This window comes from Terrapene carolina, unplaced genomic scaffold, assembly GCF_002925995.2.
Source record: "Terrapene carolina triunguis isolate 2854851 unplaced genomic scaffold, T_m_triunguis-2.0 Scaffold22, whole genome shotgun sequence".
NCBI lineage: Eukaryota > Metazoa > Chordata > Testudines > Emydidae > Terrapene > Terrapene triunguis.
In genome coordinates, this window is record NW_020664373.1 from 12334026 (window position 1) to 12353474 (window position 19449).

Here is a 19449-nt window from a genome sequence, read left to right on the forward strand (position 1 = left end):
CCCCCCCCCGCGGGGGGGGGGGGGCGGCCGGAGGCTTTTTCGCCTGGGGCGGCGAAAAAGCCAGAGCCGGCCCTGCCTATTACATAATTTTCTGTTAAACGTGAACATCAAAGCTTCAGTCAGGAACACCTGTTACGTACAATAAGCAGAATTAGAGAATAGCTCCAACTGCTATGGTGTTAGCACCTATCTTAAAAGTTTTCTACGCACCCACTATCATAGGATCTGATCCTATAACACCACAATTCTGATTCTTTAGGAGCTGATTCAAAAGCCTTCTAAAATCAGTGGAAAATCTCCCATGGACGGACTTCAGTGGGCTTTGGATCAGCCCCTATAAGAGCTCAGGGCTAGATTTTCAAAAGTACTCAGCAACCAGCCGCTCCCACTGAGTACACAAACTGAGCTCTGAAATCTGGCTCTCAATAGATTACCACAATTGCAGTATTTCACTGTAAAGCATCTGAAGCACTAGAATTTTTTTTTTTTTTTAAAGTGATGGATCCATGAGAAGATAAGAAAGTTATAGCACATGCAAATGTGACACTTACATTCCTGGTTTCAACTATGTTTTCCTTTTTCAAATTATTTCTGCATAACAATTCTTTGCACTAAAAATTCTGTATTTACAAAAAATAACAACCAAATCAGTCACATGCCACTGAGGAAGTTATGCAGATGTACACATGGAGGAGAACATTCCTCAATTTCTTTTAAAATCTGAACAAAAAGGAACACGAGCCCTAAAAAGAGTATAACAAAGACAGGGATCAAACAAGAAATCAGCTGATCCAATAAAGCTATGAAGCTCTAGCTGGCATTTCATGCTGATGCTGGTTAGCCAAATGTTCACAGGGGTAAAACACCATATAGATTTGTATGGGAAAACAACAAAAGGTATACATGAACAAACACTGATTTGTCAGGAAGTCAAATAAATCCATCTACAGTGAATGACAGGCAGCACTCCAAATGAAATAAGGTACATTTGCAAAAAAAATGGAGAAAACCTCATGCTGTATCAAACATCACAAGTAGCTGGCAATCCCGGTCTTCAATATAACAATTTTAATTCTTCTCCTCTGAATTCAACCACTGAATTGAGTGTAGAAGAGAACCCTCCTCTTCACAGCTATGCCCTCTGCCCTTCCCAGGACTGCACATAGCACTTTTTTGTTTTTGCTGAGTCAGACACAAATATAACCAAAGCACATCTGTCATCTTTAGGAAAAAGCAAATCCCAGCTACTCGATGACAGCTTGAACCTGCAGCCATGAGAGTTGCGAGTGATCAGCACTTTGCAGAATTAAGCCCTTAAATTCTGCCTCAGGAACAGATACTGTTTCTACTGTATCCAGCAGATTACACTACCCACACAGAGAAGGAGGACTCCACCCACTTCAATAATTCTACAGAAGCCTTATGTCACCTAAAAAGTTTTCCAGTTTCAACAGATGGACTCTACCTGCTAGACGATTAAATACATTCTTGAGAAGGAAATAAAAGTTATTAAATCCACTGGGCCAGATTTACTTCAAGAGTCCAACTCATGCAAGCATCTGGATGTGAGGCCCCTAGCATAGCAGCAGAAAGACCACTGGGGTGGGGAGCAGTGACACAAGCCACCCACAACTGCTACCTAGCGTCTGGGAGCCAGCTCAGCCCTATAAACCCACCCCACCCTCCAGCTGGAATGAATTCCTATTCTGGCATAGTGGTCCCATGAGTGCAGAGGGATACACATGGCCACTCTTCTCTTCATTGCAGGCATTCATCTGGCCCACCATGTGCAGTGACATCAGGGAGGGTATTATTCTTCATCCTAGCCAAGGGACCAAGCTGAAGTCCCTTTTGTACCTTTAAAGTCTTTGGCCTCTGCAGCAGGCAAACATAACCCCCACGCTTTCCCCAAACCGCCCCCATGATGGGAGGGATCGCCACTGCAGAATGAACCAGCAGGTTCTGAACTCAGATCTTCAAATCCTTGGAAGGGAAGGGAGTTGGAAGGAGGGATCACCAGGAGGCCAGAACCATCTTCACAGAGCTCTCAACATGCAGCTCTCAGATAACATGGCTCCACTAGAGGGGATCCTCAACGGCCATGTACCCCTAGTCTAAGGGCTCCCATGAAAGAGGTTTCTGGAAAGCAAAAGGGACCTTCAGCTGTATTACATTTTTCATTTTGGCTTTCCCAAAGATCATGGGGTTGGAGTGATGCGTGTATTATTAAACACATTACAGACCTTGACTTTCCTTTCCCTGCAGTCCCCATCCCCAGAGTGAGCTCTCTACAAGTCAGGAAGGAGCCGATGATGCCAAAATAGTACATGATTCCCCTTCCGCTGAGCAGGGGGTAGATCACATCACAGAGGGAGAATAATCTACAATTGCTGACAAAGCAGTCATTGTTAAAACATCAACAACATTGCTTCAAGTTAGCCTACTCAACCTTCTGCCGATAGAGATGAGAATTAATTTTATCCCTCCCTGCCTCTTTTTCCTCCTAAGCAGTGTGGGTGATTTCTTTATGTAAAATATATACACCTCTACCCCGATATAACGCAGTCCTTGGGAGCCAAAAAATCTTACCGCGTTATATCGAACTTGCTTTGGCCTCGAGCATCTCCGTTATTAATAGTCAGCAAATAACCCCGCCCCCTATCCGACCGCCACCTACTTCCCGCCCTGACTGACCCCTCAGAAGCCCTGACCCATCCAACCCCCCCGTCCTTAATCACTCCCAGGACTCCCACGCTGAACCATGCGCCGCACCGGGACGGGCGCTAGGACCCGGGGAGCCGGCGCACAGAAGCGCTCACACCTGCTGGGGCGAGCCCCGCGCAGCCCAGCGGCCGCTGCCCTGTCCATGGAGCGCGCCCAGCCCTGCACGGCGGCTGAGCCCGCGAGGGGGAGCAGGGCGGGCAGCCTCACCAGAGGAGCCCCTGTACGCCTGGTCCCCGCCCCGTGCCCAGGCAGTGCCGGGGGAGGGTGAGCCATCGGCAGGCGGCTCCTGCCGTGCGTGCCCGCACTCAGCCCGTCTCTCCTCTTCCGCAGAGCCCCGCGCAGCCCATCTCCGGTGAGGACGCTGCGGCCAGCTGTCCACCAGGGCACATGGAGCCGCTGACTGCGGGCAGGTAGTGTGGCGTGCTATGGACCCGGAGAGCCCATCCAGCGTTGCTGCGGGCAGGGCACAGCCTGCTAACCGGGCCCGCTGTGTGCCGAGCCCTCCAGCGCCGGGACAGGGGCACCTGCACGGCACCGTCTAGGACAGGCACCTCTCCCTGCCCTGGATCCGCAACTTCCCCAACTTCTCAGTGCCGGCTGGAGCCCGTCTGACGTTCCCCTGCACTGCAGCTCCCCTCCTCGGGCTGTGGCTCCCCCCTGCTCCCTGTCCCCTGACCGCCCCCCAAGAGCCTCTGCCCCTTATCCAACCCCTCGGCCCTGGCCTGGCACCCTTAACACGCCACTCAGAGCGCTGTTTTACTGCGTTATATCCGAATTTGTGTTATATCGGGTTGTGTTATATCGGGGTAGAGGTGTACTTTATGAGATTTATTTATATCTCTGCTCAAGGCTCAACATCTTAAAACGAGCATCTGAATTTTGGGTTGCTTATCTGGGTCACTGACCACCACCTGAGGTTTCCTCACGCACTACCTATAAGCCGGATTCCCAATGGGAATACCGAAAGGGTGGCACTGAATACTGCCCACTATGAATTTCCCTGCCTTTGATGGAGAGGATTTGCCATTCCTGATCCATTCTCATACTGCACTTAACATTGAAAAATAACGTCCATGACGATACCAAGCAAATCTGTGAGAGGTTTGAACCAGGTGAAATATTTGTTTGTGTGCATCTATTATGCTTTACAAAGCCCCCAATCTCCCCTGGAAGGGAGTGTCAAAGGAGCCCAAGGTCGAAGTTCAAGGGGATTTAGATGCATAACTTCAGGCTCTTTCCAAAAACCCAGGCTGTGCCTAGAATTAGCCCCTGCAGAGAACCAGCTTCTGACAGTCTGTAAAACTCCACTGGAATAGAGCATACAGAAACCACTACATTGGCCACCAGCTCACAAAGTGAACATATTCTTCTAATAGATCCCTTACCTAAGGCATCAATTCATATTAGTATATTCATTACTAGTTTTTACTTTAGGTGCTGTATATTTCAGCACCACATGCACGCAACATATAAAAAGTTAAAACGATTCTGGAAGCAAACAAATAAAAAGAAACAACGAGGAGTCCGGTGCCTGAAGAAGTGGGGTTTTTACCCACGAAAGCTTATGCCCAAATAAATCTGTTAGTCTTTAAGACTCCTTGTTGTTTTTGTGGATACAGACTAACACGGCTACCCCCTGATAAATAAAAAGAAAGAAATGGGGGCAGGGGAAGTGGAAAAGAAAAAGAAATTAGGTTTCACAACCACCACCATATACTTCTAAATTCCAGCACCTACCAAGCTTGGCATAAAGGTGACTCAGGATCCGGGCTGGCTGCACTCGGATTGGATAGATGTCTGTAATGCTCTGAACACTGATTTCATGGTGTCTCAAGATTTCCTTAATTTCATTTGATTCTGCCAAGACAGTTACTGTAAAACAGAAAAGAATAGCTGAATTATTTTAACCAGACTCATTCTCCTTTACTCTGACATCACCCATCATTGCTATTTACCCATCATGTGGGTGTCTAAAAATGCTAAAGGCTGTATTCTTTCTTGATTTGCCAACCCCAGTTATACCACTGGAGGTGCAAGAATGTGCAGAACAGCATTTGGCATTTCATTTCCCCAGATTTCTCAGCTTCCCTCCTCCCCACAAGATGTCGCTGTAAGACACTGTAGTAAGCCAATTTATCTGTGGCTAGGTCTACACTACAGCGGGGTTCCGACCTAAGATACGCAACTTCAGCTACGTGAATACCGTAGCTGAAGTTGCGTATTTTAGGTCGGCTTACCTGGCGGTGAGGACGGGGGAAAGCCGACCGCTGCCGCGCTGCCGCCGACTCCGCTGCCGCCTCTTGTCGAGGTGGATTTCCAGAGTCGACGGCAGAGCGATCAGGGATCGATTTTACCGCGTCCTCACGAGACGCGGTAAGTCGATCCCCGATAAACCGATTGCTACCCGCCGGATCGGCGGGTAGTGAAGACGTAGCCTGTGTCAGTGAGATACGTATGCTATCAACGCTATTTATTATTTCTATAGCAGCAGCATGCAGGCGCCCTATCAGGATCAGAGCACTGTTGTGATAGGTGCTGTACAAATACAGAGGAAGACCCTACCCCAAGGAATTTACAATCTAAGGCCCTGATCTTGCAGAATGCTCTGTGTGGGGTTTTGCAAATGTGGGTCAGTTTGCTGGGTCGGGATCTAACAATCTAGTACAGACTTGCTAGTTAATACTATTGCATTCATGAATACTGACAAAAAGTGAATTTTAAATTTGCAACCATGAATATCTGTACTGGAAGTGAACACTATAAAGTTTCCTCTAAAGGAACAGAAACAGTCCCAGAAGGAGACACCGTGACTGGTAAGAGAACACTCCTCCCCTAAGGTGCCAGTTTGGATGTGCACGCAGGATCTGTGCAACAATCCCACAGCTAGTTCTGGGGGACAGCTAGAGCTGTAAACCACAGGCTCTGTGGTATTTGCAGAGATAAACTGGACAGATGGCAGCTAGGGTCACAAGCGGCAGGGAGGAAGGAGGGATGAAGGCTGCTCCTGACAATCCAGGCTCCTGACTGCTTCTCAAGGGCTGCACAGATGGGCAGTGGAAGAGCCTTTATCCCTTGATCAGCTTCACACTGCTGCCAGGTATCTGCTACATCCCCCTAATCTCACCTTTCTGGCTGCTACTCCCACTGAGGAAAGGAGCAGGTTCCTGGCAGTGGTACTGGGGACGCTCAGGGGATAAAGTCTCTGTCCCTGCCTCTCTTGGACATACTTAAGTAGTGGCTGTAAGCCTGGCCTGTCAGCAGCAGCAGCCTGCCTGTCTGCCTGGTACTAGCTAGTTCATCCACAACCTCCAATAAGTGACTGGGTTTGGGGATTCCCGCATTAGGAAGCCATTAGGATGGTCTTGGGCTCTCCTTCTGCTCCCACCACACTTGGTTCCTTAGGGGAAGCCCAGGGAGCTTCACATATGTCACAGCAACTGGCACGCTGTCAGATCTGCCCTGTCATCATCCTGGAGCATGCCCAGACCTGCCTTTTCCCCGGGAAGTGGATGCGGGGCTGGGAATCTGGCAAATTCAATCTTAAACTGCTAATGAAAGAGCTTTAAAAACAGTAATAAATTGCAGTAAGCGCCTCCTCATGAAAAAAGCAGACATGATAAAAAACCCCACACCCCCAGTTTCTCTGTCTCAGATATCATCACCGGGGTATCCACATGCCATGCACTAATTAAGAAACATTGAGCAAGCCCAGCAGTGTATCACTGCATAGTGACCTGCCCCTTCCCCCTCATTTCACTAGTCGGAGCTTTTTTATTTATTTTTAATTCTGCCTTTCTTTCTTGAGAGGGTAGAACCACCCGTTAGCCCATCTTTTCACCAGAATGTAACAAACATGAAATCACTCACCTTGCACCACAACATCAGGTTTAAAAGCAGTTGAAAATCTCCTATGTAAGGGATCAATTTCGCCAGTAACTAGAAACCCCTGGGATAAAACAGAAAAAGAAAGAACCCAAGTAAGCTGCCTTTAACATCCAGTCCAGTTATAGGGGATCCTCGTGATAATCGTCAAACTTCTACAAATGTAACATAAAACATCTCTGTCCCCTATTTACTCTGCAGTATTTTCAGTAAAAACTTTAGTTCTAATTTAAAAAAAAAAAACCTGCAGGAAAGGTGTTTATTGTCAGGCCCGAAGTCAATCTGTGTTCCCACCTTTCACATGATAGAGCGAGAGCACCTGCACATTATTTGGTTGCTCCTGTCATTTTTTGACACTGGAAAGTTAACCCTTTACTGAGTCTTTATTGGGCTCAGTCAAGGACTAATACGGGGTGAATCTCAGAAGACTGGATGTTCAGTACAGTTAGATAAGCACTTGAAATGCCTACGTAAAGCTATGGAAGGGTCTCCCCTGCCTCACGCACTCCAGAGTAGTCTCTAGCGCCTTCCTTGTGACCAACCCCTTTCCTATGATCCCTCTCAAGCTCTTGACTTTCCTCATATCTCTAAGACTGGTGGCAGAGCCCAGCAACAGATGTGGCCAGTCCGCTGCTTGGTCCTGCTGCCTGGCCCTTTCCAGTTTCACACCAGTTTGGGAGCCTGCCCATTAGTCTGAGCCCAGAATGCCTTGCAATGTTCTCTGCCAAGGAAAACCAAGCGTGTACAATGTGTGTAGTTCACAAGAGACATGCATACATGGAAACTAAACAATGGTTTAACTGACACACTCTTTGTATCCACAGGAGAAACCCAGATAACAAATCTCTTGCTTCACAAGTTGAAAATTTCCTTACAATGATGACATTTCATGTAGCATATAAAAACAAGATATGCTTGGGTTTTCAAAGATACCTTTTTGCTTCACTCTATGAAAATGTAAGGTAAGAGATGGACTGAAATGAAGTCAGCTGTAGGTCAAAGGGAACAAACACTTTCTAACTAATTTAAGTTGGATAGAGAAACTGACAGAAACACCACTTCTGCCAACTCACAGATATGATTCTGCCATGAAATATACTGCATCCAGTTGACACTGAATGAGAGCAGGCTGGACTGGGCAGTACTCAGAGTTCAGTGCATCTCAAGATGAACTGAAAGATTAACTCGCTGGTTTTACAGATAAATTACCTCTGCTAATAGGGAACTGAGGATGTATAAAGACTGGCCCCACAGATGAGGCAACTTTCCACCTGGGAGACGATCCACTGAGTGAGGATTTTCATACTCCTCATCCACCTGCCAACAAACATAAGCAAGAGATAAGCCCTACCTGGTTATAAGAGATATCGCAGACCATATGTTTCAAAATACTTTGTGCTGTTAAGGATCTGCACCTTTCAGATTTTTAACTTGCCATCATTAGTTACGATGTATTGGTCCCTCCCACCCTGCTTCCACCTCCTAGATTGCACGCTCTTTCAGATTGCACGCCGACCTTTGAACAGTGTCTAACCCAGCAGAGCCCCCATACTGACCAGGACTTTTGGACATGAATATAATATAATCATTTACACTTCCATGTTTTATTCTTCTCACTCCTATTGCTTCCTTTCCCCCCGATGGCTCTGAATCGATTTTGGGTCTCCTTTCTGATCCCCTGCCAGGTAACCCTTGTATACTACTGATGCAGGCCCACCTTAGCTTCCTGGAATGAAAGCTGCACATGCACCCTCAAAGTACACACTATCCTACCATTACTGTGTTTGGAAAGATGCTTCACAAGGAAAGAAATGGGGAAGTCTGTTGTTAAAAAAAGGCCATTAATTTATTTGCAGAGCAATATAATGGTGACTTGATGAGAGAGAAAGAAAGAGAAGGGAGGGGGAAATACTAGAGAATTTTATTATACGAGAGGCTTTGTAAGATGTGATCTGACACAAAAGAGGTTAGGCAAAGCCCACCCTACCGACTTCTTGAAATCCCTACCAGATTTACACTGTTTCCAGCTGAAAGCCACAAGAGAGGATCAGTGCTGTGCTTGCACATAACAGGCAGGGAGGTACATCTATACTCTTATTTAGCTTCAGATTTGTAAAGAAGACTGGAGATGTCAACACTTCATCTTTAAATATCCTGGTCTGCACTGGATTTAATGTCCTTAGTCAATGAGGATTGGGAAGTTTTGGAATAGGAGGGAGAGGCTGGCCTAGCAGGAAGGAATTTGATAGGTTAGTAGCTCGAACTGGCAAAGGGCTCAGGCTGGCTGGGTTTGTTGATCAAGAAATGGATCAGGTGGATCCCTAACTGCAAATGTAAAAAAATCTGATTTATCTGGAATTTATCTCAGACATTCAGGGTTTTGAAAAAACACACTGATGATAAACACAATATAAGAGGCAGGGCAGAGTTACTTTATTTCTTTGCAGGGGATCTGTTCTCATTTCAAGGTAGACAAATTTGTTACATTTATCCCCTTGCAATGGCAAAAAAAGAAAAAAGAAAAAAAGAAACTAAAAACAACAATGTTGCAAAACAATTGTCCTTGTTTTTTTCTTTTGACAAATTTCTAATCTGGAATTTTTTTGACTTTAGCTTTAATATGTTCACATGCACTCAGATAAAAATGGACTCCATCATATTTTTGTGCCTCTTTCATAACCCTCATATCAGACACCTAGCCATCTGGAAACATAAAAATTTACCAGAGTCTTATCAATGGGAGCTGTGAGGTCTTTTTTAATTTAAAAAGTTAAAGCCACTGCACAATCATTTTAGTTAAGTATAGGAAGTGACAAAGGCATTTCTCATACTGCAAACCTATATTTAACTACAGGAAATGATCATGCTGATACTTATTTTGATATCTGCACTTTGAAAGCTACAAGAGGTGCTGCATTGTCACAATACCTTGTCTGGAGGGACAGCATACAACTCTGGCATCAGAAGAATTCCATTCTTTTCTCTAATAATTATTCCCTCCAGGGCCTCTCTGTACTCTTGAACCTGGGGAGAAAAAAAAGGGGGGGAGGTGGTAGAGAAAGCTCATATCGCCTTAAAAAGAGAGGAGAGAAGCTAATGTTGTACAGCATGAAAAGAACAATGCTGAAATCTTAGAACTAGCTAATAAATCCGCTATAAATAATTCTAGGCCTGACTCAAGACAGTACAGCAGTGAAGAGATTATAACGTGCTGCCAAACGGAAGACCTGGATTCAAATTCTAGACTTAGTTTCTGGATCGGTGAGCAAAAAATCCTTATTTTAAAAATAATAATAGTTCAGTGATAGCATAAATTCTCAATCAGGGGAGGGGGGAGAAATCACCTCCAAGAAAGTCACGACTTTGCTCCTTTTCTTTACAGCTTATATGGGAACAGAGGTCCTCAAACCTTTTCTCTGCTGTAACTAGGGTGACTAGATGTCCTGTTTTTAAAGGGACAGTCCCATTTTATGGGACTTTTTCTTATATAGGCGCCTATTACCCGCCGCCCCCGTCCTGTTTTCTCACAGTTGCTATCTGGTAACTCTTGCTGTAACATGGTTCACAATATGGAAAAGCTTGTGGACCGCTAAGGAAGAAATTGTATTTTTAGATTCCCTTTCAATAGGCCAATACAATTTGTCATTCTAAAAAGCATGCCGTGACCTCTTGTGTACAAAGAATAACCATGGTTACTTGTTTTAAACGTGCAGCTGGAATGACAAAATGGTTAGACACTTGTTTCTGACCCATCTCTCTCCTGTGTGCCCAAAGCATTCATTTGATTCATTCTCCTCCATTCTTCATTTAGATTCAGGGAATCTATTTTGCCTTTCAGACATCTTCCAGTCTCAGCTGTATCAGGTTTTTCAAGATTTTATGATCCAAAATGCATTTGATTTGAGATTTTATTCACTAGTTTTGTTGAACTTCCCATTTTAAATTAATGATGTGTCCCCATTAAGTTGTGGGGAAGAGAGGGAAAAAAGGAGCTTTTTCATTGGTTTATTGACTGGTTTTTACTTTCAAAAATAAGAAAAACAAAAGAAGTATACATTGTACAGCTTTTGACTTTCTCAGAATCCTTTGGCGAGATTCATAACTGGAATCTGAATCGGAGTAGAACCCATCTAAAATTCTACAATTCCTGGGGGATAAAAAGACTATAAAAAGAAAATAAAAACACAAGTAAAAAATATCTTTGAAAACAGGGGAAAGCTTTCTTTAGAGATATTCAAATGACTAGGGCTCTGGTAACACAGGTATTGCCATGCTGGATAAGGCCAGTGATCCATTACTCTAGTGTCTTCCTGCCAAGATCGGACAACATCAGAAGACACTACAAGAAACCCCGTAACGGATAATTACACAATAACCTGCTTGCAGGGGAAGTTGCTTCTTGACCACAAGAAGTTAGTGGTTGGCTTATGTCCTGAAGCATAAGGGTAAGTGGCTATTCTCTTGGTATTCAAATGTGTCTAGTCCTACTTTGAATCCTATTAAGCTTTTAGCCTCAGTGATATCTTGCAGCAATAAATTCCACAGGTTAATTTTGCATTTCCTCTCAAGAAGCTGTGCTGGTGTTTTTCTATTGTACTATAGCCATCTAGGTGTTTCATAATTCTTTCTCTAGCTATTCTTTCACTCCATTTACGTACAAGGTACTGAAATGAGGCTTGCTGGTCTGTGGCTCCCAGCATCACCCCAGTGCCCTTTTTTAATAAGAGTACAACATTTGGCCCCCTTTCAGCCACCTGTACACTATGTGATTTTAATCATACTTGTGTTAGTTCCTCAGCCTCTTAATTCTTGAGTTTCTTCAAAACTCTTGAATTGATACAATCTGGTCTGGGTGACTTGTTGCTATATAATTTAACAATTTCCTGTAGCACCTCCTTGAAATGATGATCATTAAAAGGCTGGCAACTTGGCACTCCTGGAGAAGGAGTGCTTGAATCAACAATGAAAGATAATTAAACTACTCATTCCATCAGCAGAAGAGAAGATCTTCACAGGGGCCAATCCTAAGGCACAGAGGCCTGTAGACACAATAGATCGGGTTTGCAGATGCCAAGCACAGCACTGGGGAAAAAAGGTCAGGCTGCTGGGAGCTCACTCTGACAGGGAAGGGGTATCAGATGTGGATGGTGAATCCACGCTATGCAGATCCACTTGACATTGCCCCTGGAAAATATCTCCAGGGGTTTTTGTGACTGTAAGCAAGCCGCAGAATGGCTCCATTGCTGCTTCACTGCCCATGGTGGGGGGAGAGGATTCCTTCCTCTGGCTTCCCACAGAACCTCCCATGCACAGTCCATCTCGTCAGGCACTATGGAAGGAATTTCCCTAAAACAGCCAACACTGGGATCTAGTGGGGAAAGTAGTCCAGGGGGATTTACTCAGAAACAAGGAAAAATAACGGACAGTCCAAACAAGCACAGTAACAGCCATACTGCTTACTGCTTTTCCATTCCAGCCTAACTCAAGCAGTTTGCTCCTTCCTTACCTGAATTTTGTCCCCATTAAACACTCCATCAATTAGGAAGTACGTCCAGAATACTGGCCACTCACATTCTATATTCTCAAACAGTTTGAGCTCAGCAGGATCATAGTGTAACCTGTTTGGATCCTAAAAATCAAATCATATTCATTTAATATTCTGTACATGATATGAACAGACATGTGTCACACCTAAACCCTCTAAAACCAAAGGAAATACAGGATAAAGCCACACACCTACATTTATCACCTTTTCTTCTCACATATATGTACCCACACATACTCAACCAAACCCCTATGCAATCCCAGAAACCTAGATCTTATCAAGATCACCTTTGCTCTGCCCACTATTTGATGACTGTGTGCATGTGGAATTAATCTTTATTCCCTGTTGGTTGTGATTTTGAGTGTGCTATTATCTCCCCTTAGGAACCATAACCAGTTATAAAAAAATATGTTTGGTTTTGATATTAGAATGGCAAATTATGTTTTCCTGTTGTTAATAATTGTTTTTCTATCATCTAATCTCCTTTGGCCAGGGTTCATTATCAGTGTGGATGTGTTGATCTTTGGATTGTATAACACTGTGTACTCTTCCTGACGATGCAGAATCTTAGTTATGATACAGGCTATCACTTTATGTAGCACAAAATAAACAAAACAGGCATGAAGTTTTGATAAATGTGGGTTAAAAAAAAATCTTTAAAATGACTACTGAAAATCTTCAGAAGTAGGACCTCTCTTGGTGTTTTATATCCATCTCGAAGGAAGCGAGAGCAGCCATAACGCCCCTGTGGGGAAAAAATAACATTCCTGAAAAAGCTGACATTGCATAATAGAAGTTCTTTTTTATTTTATATTACTTCTGGGGAGAGAAGAGCTACCTCTTCCTTCTACTCACACCCACCGGGTCCTGCAATCTTTCAGCTAACTGGCAGGAGAAGACGACTCAATTTATTTCCTCCTCTCCCCGCAAGCAAACAGACCAAGAAAAAAAAAAAAGAGAACTCTTACTTGCAGTTTGGTGAGGATTTCACTTTTGGTTGCATTAACAACGTTCACATCTTCCACTGCAAAAGCTGGGTAAGAAATAATGGACAAGAGTCCAGCATCAATCTCCTTTGACGTGGATGCCCTTGGCAACATGGAGTATAGAATAGACTGAGCAAAATACAGAGAACAAAATATGTCAAACAATCAGCCTCATTCAAGGGATTATGTCAGATGCAAAAAGAGCCCATAATCAGTGTTCAAAACAGCTGGGAACTTATTGAATGAGAACTATTTAAACGGGAATGGTCAAAGTTACTCATTGGTGGCAGGTAACCTACTCTACATAGGATACACAGTGTATTGTGTGAAATTGTATGCTAAAGTTCTGGTTTCGCTTAATCAACATTTTCTACAAGCAGGGTGCTTGTCACTGGCTCGTTTGTGCTCCCTTATAGCAAAGAAACCTTGAAGGCTGCTCTTTACCTGGCAATGTTCAACTTCATCAGGAAGGACGTGAATCACAGATTTGCACCCCCCATGGGCTCCAAAAAGGTCTAGTTCATCAATTGCTTCCAGGGCAGCCTTCAGAAACACAGACACATGTCAATCCGGATTTGTGCACTTCCCGCCTGATCCAATGCCCATTCAAGACAACGGAAAGATGCCAATTGACTTCAATGACTTGTGGATTGGGCTCTTACACACTTGATAAGAAAACGTGGGAACTTCTGACCTCACTCTTTTAGAAAAGAGTCCTATTTATGTATTTAGATTTAAGCAAACGTAAGATGACTCCCCCCACTTTCCATCAGTTAAAAATGCAATGCATAACAATCAACCCATCTCTACTGAATCAAGAAAATATTGCCAATCTCCCCATTTCTCAAATTCTCAAAGAATCCCACACCCCACCACTCCTGAAGTGCCCATTCAAAAATATGGGCTTTACTGCATGCCTCAAGGTCAACCAACCGAGGCTATTTCAGTCCAAGGGAGGATTATCATATCCTTCTAGTTCAGCTGCTACAGTCGTAAGAAGGAACAGGGGAGAGGAGGAATATTTCCAGTGAGGTGGGCTCCTCTGAGGGAGCTGCAGAAGCATCTCCAAAATTGATGATGGGGACAGAGGGATCTATACCAAAGGGGCTGTGAAACCTGTAACTCCGCCGGGGTGGGGATCTCGGACCTGCAATGGGGATGGACAAAGAGACAGCTGATGCCTGGAGCTCAGGAGCCAGGCTGGCAGAGCTGTACTTCTCACAGAGCTCTCTCCTGGAGCTGACGTCAACGGCATTACACCAGAGGTGAATAGGTCTCCTTTTCTGTTTTCACCCTAGGTATTCACTGCAGTGCAAATTGATTTCTGACACAAGCAGCATACAAGTAGAGAACATAACCCTTTCTGTCTTGTTCTTTCTGGAGACCTGGATACATAAAATCCTGCAAAGCTAATATCAGCAGTGTTATTGCCAAGCTCTGAAACTATGAATAGCATCTCTCTACTGGTCTGCTGTATAGTGTTTGCTGACAAGAATTTCCTGTAGGGGAATTTACAGCTGGACCCAGGGGAGACTTGAAGGCGAGCAAGCATGTACAGAGCCCATCAAGAAACCATGATCCATGCTGCACTGCTGCCATGGGAATAGTTATCCTCCACTTCGCATTTCCCTTTCTTACCTATTGTATTTGTAGTGAAGGAAGAAAACCAAATTTCCTTTTGTTTAGCAGCGGGTTGCTTTGCTCCCCCACACATGCAAACACAGAAGATTGTTTAGCTAAAAGCAAACATGCATTTTTCCTCCTGCAGTGCAACATCAGCCAGATATCTCACTCCCAGCAGGGATATACTGCACAGCGCTCTCTTCAGTACTGACAGTGGTCAGTACAGATTTTTCAAAGGAAGGCACAAGACAATTATGGAGCAAGCTTAATTCAACTCCCATCAACATTTGGTTGGTCTACAGTGAGAGCATGCAGAATTCTCCCTCTTACTATCTAATGTGTCTGCAGATGTCTCAGTATCCATATAAATCCTTTTTTTGAACTCTACTTATAGGGCTCCTTATAATCCATTTTGGAAACCTACTAGGCTCTTGGCCTCAAGTTATTTGGTGGCAGTGAGTTCCACAGATTAATTAGGCACTGTGTAAAAAAGCGGATTGTCGGTTTTAAGTTTGTTGCCTTTCAATGTCACTGAATGTCTCTTTGTCCTTGCACTGTGAGACAGAGGCATTCACAATGCCTGCCTTATACCTCTATTATTCATTTCCTCTCCAAACTATTTTTATTTAACTCCTTAACCAAGCATTCGGTTACTTTTCCAGAACTTCCTTTGGACTTGAAAGCACCATGGAAGCAGCATACTTAATACCAAGAGAGAGCAAGCACTTTATGCTGGTACATCTAGCTATATCTCTGAAAGATTCGTAGCCCCCTCCAGAAAGAGACATATCCAGGCTTCAGAGACTAGAACTAAGGCACAAAAGGACTAAAATGACATTGAGATTTATGTGCGATCTCCACTAAAATACATATTCTAATGTAATCAATTAGCAACCACAAGGTCAGATGAACCAAAACAGTGAGGCAAACAAACATGTTAGAGAGTCACCGTTCTAATTCTACATATGAAGAACAAACCAGTAAAAATATTCTCACCTTGGCCATGCCTATAGAGCTTGCATTCAGTTCAGGGATGCCCTGATTGGTTTTATCACCACGTTCCCATATTCCATAGTCCTGAAACAAAAAGAAGGAAAAACAGCCGAGTTTAAAAAAACACAACCCAAAAACACCATTGGAAGGACCTATCTATTGATGGAGTTAGGATCTGATCCTGCAAAGGCTTACTCATGCTTAACTTTGAATTCAATGGGACCTCTTACATGCTTCAAGTAAATCTCATGCAAGTAAATCTCAGCAGGATTGGGGCCTTAGTCATGTACTAGTTTCCTGATAGAGGAGGAAAGTCAAAGCAAAGAAGGCAACTCCCACCCCATATACCTTCTCCCAATCCCTTCATATCACTACTCCCTCCTTAAAAACAACTTGGCAATTTTTTTTTTCCCCACAAAGAATGATATTTTTTAAAATGACAAAATTGGGACAATAAGTACCAAGAAACAAAACCAAATCTTACTTCAAATTTCGATATGATACAGAAATCTCTACTTTCAGAGAACAGTGGCCATGGACCCCCATTGGTTTCAGTGGTGCTACACACAAAGAAAAGGGCTATTCCAGAGTGGCAAATCAGACCCATTAGGCATTCAAGAGTGTATGGGAGAGCACAGTTTGGCCCATTAACTTGCACTTCCTTCAAGGTCAGTCTGGGTACCTTTGTTCTTGTATATTTCTCTTTTAAACAATATGATAGGTTAAATAGTTTATCAAAGCAAATTTGGATATCATCTCAGACAGCTGCAATTCTTTCTAATGAGGTAATTTCACTCATGTGCACTGAGTGAGATCCAGACTTCAGAGCCTTTCTTAACTCAAGCAAGTTCAGGCTATATATGTGGTAAATGAACCTTTTAAATGACTGAACTTGGGTTGAAGAAGTTCTTCTGAAAGAACCTATCCTTAAACTTTAATCATTTCAGGTCCCCACTTTGGCTTGTTTTCCTGCTTATTCAGAGCAGCAAGTTCCAAGCAATGGGAATGCTGTTTGAATTACTGTATAAATCAGCTATGAAATCTTATAATCAGATTTGCTGCTTCAGCCCCACCCTTCAGTCAGAATATATTCCTTCCCAGCAGAGAAATAAGAAATTCTGTTCAGTCAGTTCCTAGGAAGTACTCAAATTGTTTATATATAAACTAAATACTTACAGCGACTTTATAGGCAGCTTCTATGTAAAAAACAAGATTCTGTATAAAGGCAACTTCATCAAGGGTGAATACAATATGCAATCCTGATTAAAAAGAGAACAAAAAAATTACATTCCTACACAAAAATTGAAATGTTTGACAGAAAATGAGTTCCAAATTTTCATTTTATTCACTAGCAACCAATGCCTGCTGAAATCAGTGGAAAGATCCCTATAATAGCTGCAGTTGAGATAGCACTTCAAAGGCCACTAATACATATTCTTTGTTTCGAAGACTCATCAAAATATAAAACTCTCAGGGCCACATTCACACACCAGGTGAGTGCCGGAAGGTTTGACACCCACTTTTGCCGGGGAAGACAGTTGCAAGGGGCCCTGAGGATAGAAGGTACCAGAGGACCACGTGGTGGGTGGCATCTGTAAAGCACTCAAACAACATGATGCCAGTGAGCAGGGAACCATGGTCAGGACAGCTGGCATTCAGAGAGTTACTAAATGAACATGATTAGGCTACCAACAACTGATCCAAAATGGAGCCCACCCTAAGCTCTCGGCAGGGCAGCAGTGGAACTACCATCTACCCTTCACAGGCACAACGGACTTATATGATCTAGGATACGCTATGTGCTTTGCACCTCCATGAGCAGCTTTACTGAAACTGCCCTTCAAGTGATTGTTTTCTTAATAAACCCGAGTCTCAACTGATCCAGATCTCTTTTCACAGAGACGTTACATCCCTGTAAGTGCAAAGAACTTTTAAATGTAGTACTCCCTGCTCACATATTCTATCTACCATATTTTATTCCATCCCAGGAGTATGAGATATTTTCCTGCCAGTTATCAAGGAGCCATATGTGTGGCACCAAAAGGAAATAGATATTCTGTTACAGCTCACTGTATCAGCCCCCTCTTCACCTTTACAATATCACGCATGCGGGGGGGGGGGGAGTGGATTTAGAGGGAAGGCAGCCATAGGAGGCAAGTTTTCATTTTTGAAGCAACTCCATACAGAGTGATAGCTCATCTGCTTTCCTACCGGCATGTACCTTCAGGACTCAGACTGGCTTGGACATTTCAGGCTGGGAATCCTACTCTCAATAACCAGACTTGAGGCTCACTGTTGATTGCTGTAAATCACGGCCTTATTTTTTCTGGCATTTTGCCATGGGGCATTTAAATATTTAATTAGGAACAATGTTTAAGCAATAACTGCTTTCATTGCACAGCTAGATAAATGATACAACTGCCATCTCATTTATGGAAGATACTCCTCTGCAAATCCTCTCTGGTAATGCACTTAAAGGAAAGTGCTGATATTTGTGAGTGCCCCCATGAAGAAAAAGGCGACATGAGGTTCACAAGCAAAAGTAGAGCCAGGGAAACCCATTCAAACCATTATGTAGAGTATTAAGCACAAAACCCAAGAGGCAGCCCAGATTTCTCTTTATACTTTAAAGATCTTGTGATAATAAAACAGAGACAGTGCTCCCATTGTACATAGAGAAGTGGAGAAAACCCTCTGGTCAATCAGTAGCAATGCTAACATACACCCATAGGTAGTCACATCCTGTCCTCTTGTATTTGAAAGAGGGGGCAATCAGAACATAGTTATGGAGTTCTGATAACAAAGGGATGCTTCTTCCAAGTATATGTTTTGGTGATTTTTTTAGTATACTCCATTTTGTAGAAGAAAGGCAGATTTTCATATTATTAAACTTTAATTACTTATTTGTGCTGTTCTGATGGAAGGTAGTTACAACATTTTAACTTAACAAAAAAATCTGCACCAATGATCACAGCTAAAACATCTTCTGCTTACCTGATGCAGTCATCTGTGCTAGGAAGAGCAGGTAAAGGGAAGTTGCATCTACTTGTAGATGTCCCCACTGGTCATCTCCTACTACTGTGGCACAAGTGGCTGAATTATATTTGGCATGCAAGCAGTCCTTGGTACTCTGTGTGTATTTGAACTTCTCTACTTTATCCATCTAAAAAGAACACCCAGGATTTTAAAGTAAAAAAACTTTGCAAGAGGCTTTTCAGTCAAGAACGGACATGCTCCAAGAATAGGAAATAATATGATTTTTGTTATCTTACTCTTATATGCTCCAATTCAGCAAAGCACTTAAGAATGTGCTTAAGTGCCTTGCTGAGTTGAGGCCTTAGTTACAGCTGTGCAATTTATTTAAATGATATAAATGCAATTTGTCATAGGTGTGACCAGTCATAAAAGTATAACAGAGCAGAGTTTTGCTCATAGCAATTGCACAGGTTCAAATACTTACACCCACATCTGTACACACACAAATCAATCAATTGAAGTCTCAGATAAAAGAAAAGAAATATCTGCTCTGAAATGAAATGCTTTGTAAATATAACAAGCACTTGTCCACAGATATGCATGGTATAAATGTATTTCCTCATATGCAATACACTTATATGAGCGGTGACTTAATTTTAATAAAGCATGTATTGCCATTTGTTTCAAATCTATGAGGCTAAGGAAAGTGTCAAAGGGATG

At 43.2% G+C, this 19449-nt stretch overlaps 1 protein-coding gene across 1 annotated transcript in view; it reads right to left on the reverse strand.

Moving 5' to 3' along the window:
* Positions 1-19449, reverse strand: part of LOC113406060 (phosphorylase b kinase regulatory subunit alpha, liver isoform-like) — a 61968-nt gene that overhangs the window by 34378 nt on the left and 8141 nt on the right. Inside the window, exons 4-14 of the mRNA XM_026648302.1 lie at positions 18748-18916; positions 16930-17012; positions 15757-15837; positions 13582-13680; positions 13120-13266; positions 12843-12896; positions 12113-12235; positions 9535-9630; positions 7816-7923; positions 6592-6670; positions 4462-4596 (exon numbers count right to left, since the gene is read on the reverse strand). Coding sequence (XP_026504087.1) covers positions 4462-4596; positions 6592-6670; positions 7816-7923; positions 9535-9630; positions 12113-12235; positions 12843-12896; positions 13120-13266; positions 13582-13680; positions 15757-15837; positions 16930-17012; positions 18748-18916 — 1174 coding nt within the window. The remainder of the gene's footprint in view (positions 1-4461; positions 4597-6591; positions 6671-7815; positions 7924-9534; positions 9631-12112; positions 12236-12842; positions 12897-13119; positions 13267-13581; positions 13681-15756; positions 15838-16929; positions 17013-18747; positions 18917-19449) is intronic.